The following is a 7,112-nucleotide window of genomic DNA, read 5'->3' as shown; positions in this document are numbered from 1 at the left end:
AAACTAAAACCTAAATCGTGATAAACCAAGCAACCAGGACTCCAATCTCCAAATCCTCACACCCATTCTGGTTTCAGTCTAATATCGAAACCACACTCATTTCCTTTTCAAACCATCAAACCAATCCACACCTAATCAAACCTAACGCCTGGTTGCTTGCTTGCTTGCTAGCGGTCTAATCTCCTAATGAGATCGGTTTTGAGTTCATCTTCGTCTATGGCACCTGGGATCCTAACCACAACGTCTTGCAGCATTATCTCATTCACACACGACATGCTTGCATGCTGGATCTGTGCCTTCATTTCTCTCAGAGCATCCATCAGTTTCGCCGGGGGCAAGTTCGCATTCCCTGACTGCACCCTTATCATTGCGTCCTCACCCACGATTTTCACTTCCACTTCACCAAAACCACTGATATTATTCTTGATCGTGGCCTTGTTATTAATCTTTAATATAGGTTTTGTCGACACCCGAGATTGATACAAACTATAAGTGTCGCTGGTTTGCAGGGGGTTGTCCGCAGTATCAGCCACTTCCACCTTCATTTTCTTGGTTTTCCCTTGGTGGTTGATGCGAGAATGCAACTGAGATTCCAGATACTCAACTTTTGCTTTCAGTTCGTTGATATAGCAGACAGCATCTGCCAGGAGGGACGCCTTATCCATTCTAGACACGTTTGGGACGACGGAGCGCAGGGCGTAGAAACGTTGGTTGAGCTTCTCACGCCGTTGCCTTTCTGCCTCCACGTGGTTAACAGGAGGATCCCGACCACCTGGCTTCTTTCCTTTTTTCTTCTGTATCCGCCTCTCTGTCGTGGCAAGAACCAGCTGGCAGTCAGAATCGGAATGCTCCGATGCAGTTTCCGCATAGGTATTCATGGTCGTAGCAGCAGTAGTGTTGCTCTTGTTTATGTATAATTTTTCAACGTTCTTGGACATCTGGTTATCGGGTGTTGTTGATTCAAAATCTATCGTGTTCATACCCTCCTCTTGCAGCCCGCCAGCCATAAACATCATATCAGCAAAAGAAATAATATTGTGATGATCGTCATTAAGGTTGTTCATCGGTTGAGCGGTGGAGCTGTTGTCGAGGTGTAGTTTGTGTAGGAAGAAATTAGGTAGGGAATCAGGAGGAGAACAAGAGGAAGAAGAAGAAACCCCACCAAAGACTGACTGAGCCTGATGAGCCAAATTCCACGACTCCTCGATGACATGATGTGAACCTATTTCTAAAACACCATTTGGTGTCGGGATGCAAACCAGGGTCTCTAGCCCGTGGATCCGAGCTTCTTTAGCTCTCTCACAGTTAAAAGAACGGAGCTGATCCACCCCACTTAACCAGATCAAAGTGTTTGAACCRAAAGCCGTACCTGGAACCGATCCGTCTCCGGGGGTAAATGACCTGGTTAAAGAGATGACATAGAACCATTCGGCGTCGGCGCGGTTGTCTGGTCCAAGGAGGGCCTGGATTTCTCTGATTAAAGACTTCCTGCTGTCAGGTTCCAAATCGGAGAGAAAGGTGGCGGAACCCCCAGAGGTCGAGGGCAAGGTGGTGATTGGAAGGTCGTTGTTGCTTTGGAGATGACCGTCTCCCCAGGACAAGGAGACACAGCCATTGGAGTCGTCGTTGAAGGTCTGCCAGAAAATGGCGTATGCCCATGGTTGAGGCTGGCTTTGAAGGAGGTGTTGGAGCTTTTGCTGTAGGGTATGATCAGAAGGGGGAGGGATTGTAGTTTTGGGAAAAGAAACGATGGAAGAAGATGAAGATGGGGAGACAATAAGATCATCCATGGCTAAAGTCGCAAACTTTATTTAATTTCCTTGAACTTGGGAGATGATGGTCTGGAATTGGCTGTATGAATCTATATAGCAATAAAAGATAGAAATGCAGAGGCTGTACGTACTTGCAATGGAGTACAGTTCAATTTCAGAAGCCAATATAACAAGATGCTTTGGTTACTTTAGCAGATTATATATCAAAAGTCATGTGCATGTTTTTCAGTACGTACCTTACCTTCATATATGAATTTCAATTATTTTTCATATTTGTTTCCTCCAAAATAGTAAATATACTACCAACGAACCAAACTGCGCCACACCGACTTGACATCTTTGTTTACTTAATTGCTAAAAACATTGTGACTGGCAAAGAATATTCCCATTTTATTTATATGTTTGAATGATGCCGAAAACTTTTTTTTATTTAACCTGGATATCCAACCCACTATGCGAGCCGACTAATTTCAGGACGATCACCTGCTTTGCACAGATAGCCTGGAATCACCGTATTTGAATCTCCATGGCCACAAGGGGTTTTTTATTCCTCCTTGGATTTGAACCTGGGGCCTCCAGTTATTTTTGACCTTTGGAGCCAAGCTCAAACCAATCAGGCATCACCCTTATAGTTTGATACCGAAAACTTATCATCGTTATAGTATAGATTGGCTTCATTATCTAACAAAATTTATGCTAAAGCATCTCTCCAATATTTGCAAACCAACGACATTGTCTACGAGTTCAGAAAGCTAAAATTTGTTGCCATCGCCACAGAATTTCTAAACATCCTAATAAAGTGTTTTGTATGATTTATGCATATAGGATCAAACAAAAAAGTGTTCTATAGTTTTATAATACGTTTTTAGGTGTTTCAACAAGTTTTTTAAAACACGTCTAAAATAGTGTGTGATATTAATTATTTTATGTCACAATATTGAAAAAAAAATCCTATATAAACACAAGTGTCCTATAAAAAGATGGATATATAGGACAATTATCAAAATTTTCATATAAATAACTAATACAACAATTTATTTTAAAAACGTCATAAATACTTGTCGAAACGCTAAAAAACGTCTCATAAATATGTTGTAACACTTTTAGAGTTAACGCTTTATATTATGGTCCTATAAACGTAATTCGTTGAATAAAGCATTCTAGTAGTTGGCTTAAACATTTTATTAGGGTTGGGTTTGTGACCTATCGGATTAGTTCTATCGCTAAAGTCCGTCGTTAATACCCAATTTTCTAGTAGTGTTAGACGTCTTAAAAAATCAATTTAGTTGCGGTGAATGTTACTTCACACATGTCTCTTGATGGTGAAGCCAGATCGATCCATTTATAAATGATGGAGATTTTTCTTAGTGTAAGATGGTGCTTCTAACTTTTTCTGAACCATGCAGCACCTTAACCCTAGCTCTTTCGACGGGATTAAGCCCCCCCTTCCTCAACAAGAAGTATCAACTCTTTTCTTTCTAAGGTTTGGCACCTAGCTAGGGTTCTATATACCATCCAATACCTCCAATAAGTCATCTACTTAATTAAAAAGTTGTAGGTCTGAATTGAAGAAACCATTTTATTTTATTTTCACAATCACATCAACAATTATTGTAAGGACGTTCACAGTTACCAAAAGAAAAAATCTTATTTCAAAAAGTATATCATGTCAATATTTTGAACTTAGTTGGTACTTAAATAACGATAAGGGTGGTGTCCGATTGGTTTGAGTTTAGGTTTCAAATGTCAAAAGTGGGTCAAGGTCCCAGGATCGAATCCAAATAGGAATAAAAATCCCCTTGTGGTTACGGAGGTTCAAATACAATGACTCCTGCCTACCCACGAAGCAGATAGTTATCTTGGGATTAGTACGAATTAGATATCCGTTTAAGGAAAAAAATTCTTTACCAATTGCATAAATTGGTTTGTAAAAAGTCTGCTATTGAAAGAGTAGGAAGTACTAACAGTCCCATCTGAACAGAACTTTTTTTGTTTCTAAAAAAGGGCGAGGAACTTTTGGTTGCTTTTAGCGGTCTATGATTTGCATAATATTAGCGATACTTAATTTGTTGGTATGATAATGGTATAATTCTTTTAACACGTTAGATTTCTAGTTCCTGATTATACCAACTCAATCGATTTAATTTTTATAATTCTATAATTTATACGTTTGATAATCTATATGTATAGGGAGGTTTAGAGGATAACCTTAAAAAAGTGAAAAACCAAAAACATTTTATTAACCGTTACAATTAATTGATGTGAGTCAAGAGGCGCTACAATTTTTATTTTTAAATTAAGAAATCTCCGACCTCTATCGTTTAAATCGGAAAGAAACGAAAGATGATTAAAATTCGACCGAAACAAATTACATAAAAAAACAATCATATTTTTCTTGTTAATTTGACATCTATATTCATATAATTTTTCATCCTTTTTTTTTAGTGGTTTTCCAAATTTTCATTTATTTTGCATTTTCCTCTGAACTTAAACATGGCGCACACACACATACACTCTCTCTCTCTCTCTCTCTCTCTCTCTATATATATATATATATATAGGGGCTCATTTTAAGGGAGAACTGACTAGTTTGTGGTAACCATGAAATCCAATCACAACCACAAATCAATAAATAAATTAGGAAATTTATAATTTTTGTAATTTTGAATTAAAATTTTAATGCAAGAACATTTTAGGTATTTTTTTCTTCTCTCTCCTCTCTTCTCTCTCCGTCCCTCGTCCTCCGGCCACCGTCCTCCAGTGATACCATTGTGATACCTAAAAATATTGACTTTTTTAAACAAAAAACACAGTGTGATACCCAAGCACAGATAAGATGCATTGTGATACCACTGTGTTACATATCCGATCGACCACACAAATGACCTCAGTGTGGTACCCAAGCACATATAAGATACATTGTGATAAAACTGTGGTATCACCGTAGGACGGTGGCCAGAGGACGGTGGCCGGAGGATGGAGAGAGAGAGAGGAGAGAGGAGAGTTTTAAAATACCTAAAATGTCCTTGCATTAAAATTTTAATTCAAAATTAACAAAATTATAAATTTCCTAATTTATCTATTAATTTGTGGTTGAGATTGGACCTTACGGTTACCACAAACTAATTAGTTCTCATTTGATTAGGCCCATATATATATATATATATATATATATATATATATATATATAGGTTGGTTCAAATAGAAACCAACCATATGGTACAAACTATGTGAACCGATCTTGATCATTCATTTTATCATCAAACGATTATTATTAAATGAGATTAAATAAACAATAATTTAATTAATGTATTAATTGATATGTGTATGAACAATTGTTCAAAGGGTAAATTGGTCAAACGGTCATTATTAAATGAGTATTAAAAAATAATCAATTAATCATTAAATTAATTGGGTTGCTTATAGACAATTGTTCACAGGGTATTTTGGTAATAAATCCTCACGCATCGTGAACCCGATATTTTCCAGCCGATTTGTAACCTACGATCGATTATGAACATATTCACAACTCATGTTCACATGTCGGCCCTATGCTCGTATGAACAACATCTGTGTCACATGTCGGTTCACATAGTTTGTACCATATGATTGGTTTCTATTTGAACCAACCTATATATATATATATATATATATATATATATATATATATACTTAAGATCTAGAATAGCCTTAAAAACTGAAAAACACAATCAAACCATTATATTGATATCTCTAACGAATGTGGTTAAAATGGTGGTATTAACTATATATTTTTTAGATAAAAATATATTTTCCCCTATTTTTAATTGAAAATCAACTATATATAATCTAAAAACATAGCAAACAAATTATACCAAAAACAATTTCGTATAGTTAGCAATCATAGAGTAGTGATTATATATATATCACTCCCCTCTATGCCATTAGCGTGCACTTTTTTATTTTATATTTGACATCCATATTGATAAAATCCCTTTTCTTAGTTATTCAGATTTTTAAAATTCTCTCCTGGTCTCACCCCATATATATATACATATATATATATATATATATATGTATGTGTGTGTAGATTCCTGTGATAATGAATTCTTTGATGAGAACTCTGAGAACATACAAATCTTTCATTTACCTTCATCATCCATCTACTTTCATTTACCTTTATCCACATCCATTCACAAACCTTCATCTACTGTCATTTACATATTTCTATCATACATCATGCATATGAAGATAATTGAATGTAACACCTTCAAACTTGAAACTACGACTAAATTAAAATTTTCGATAAAAAATTAATTGAAGGATAATTTTTGTTTCTATAAATCAATATCTAATTACCTCAAATAACGAATCTAGATTTAACATCAACAAAATGACAAACCAAACCTTACATAAAATTTAGGTCAAGGTTGGATGTCACTACAGTCGCTATTCCAAAATATGGAAAACGTCCCCAAATAGCTAAATATTTCTCTTGCATTCACAAGCCAACGGTCTTGGGGTCCAACTCCACACGAGCTCGTCCCCTAAATACCTCTGATGACTTAGTGTCAACTCTACTTGGCCAAAACCTCAAAACAAGGGTCCCCGAGTTCGACTCAATAAGAGATCACCTTTGCAATACCCATGGTCCCGGAGCCCGACTCATAAGAGTTCATCTCCGCAACACCGACACGGACCTATAGTCCAAACCACACAGTTCCTCTATGCAATACCATCTATGGTCCCCAGTCCAACCCATACGATTCCTCTCCACAATACCAACTATGATCCTAGAGTCAACCTACATGGTTTTCTCTCCGACATACCGATTACGACCAAGATCAACCACTCTAGGTCTATTGTGCATATGGAAGTCAAGCTCAACCACTTCAGGTCTATGGCTTGTATGGAAGCCGACCTACAAAATAGGGATAATGATCACATTTTCAAATCAACAAATTGACTCCTATACCTATGGATCTATTGTATTATAGTCTAAATCACATGATCCCAATTGAATGACCAACGTACTCAGAGCATGTAACTTTCGAAATAAATATGTCAATACTGCATATAACACCAAAAGCTCGACATGAAACAAATTAAACCGGACAAATGTCCCACAAGACTCGTTTGAGTTAAAACCGAGTTAAAAGCTCACAACTCTATTGACTATTTAATAAAATTCATTTTAAACAATGAAATGTATTTAACCAATGTTTATGCAAATACATGCTCCAAAAATATGATTAACTCAAAAACTCATTATTGGTTGAAACAATTCACCTACTAATGAACACATACCCTTTATATTTCTAAAATGTCCCATGATTCTAACAATGCATTATTGTCAAATAA

The 7,112-nt window shown here is 36.4% G+C and overlaps 1 protein-coding gene across 1 annotated transcript; it reads right to left on the bottom strand.

The window, feature by feature from the left end:
• Nucleotides 1–167: 167 nt before the first annotated feature.
• LOC112522369 (transcription factor MYC2-like) lies at nt 168–1,790 on the bottom strand. Its single transcript, XM_025131460.1, has 2 exons — nt 1,145–1,790; nt 168–1,063 (listed from the first exon to the last, which is right to left on the bottom strand). Exons 1-2 carry the CDS (start codon nt 1,788–1,790, stop codon nt 168–170), a joined length of 1,542 nt encoding a protein of 513 aa, XP_024987228.1.
• Nucleotides 1,791–7,112: the final 5,322 nt, after the last annotated feature.

The sequence above is a fragment of the Cynara cardunculus genome, assembly GCF_001531365.2.
Source record: "Cynara cardunculus var. scolymus isolate 2C chromosome LG 12, CcrdV1, whole genome shotgun sequence".
Classification (NCBI taxonomy): Eukaryota; Viridiplantae; Streptophyta; class Magnoliopsida; order Asterales; family Asteraceae; genus Cynara; species Cynara cardunculus.
This window is presented reverse-complemented; position numbering and strand designations above follow the sequence as displayed.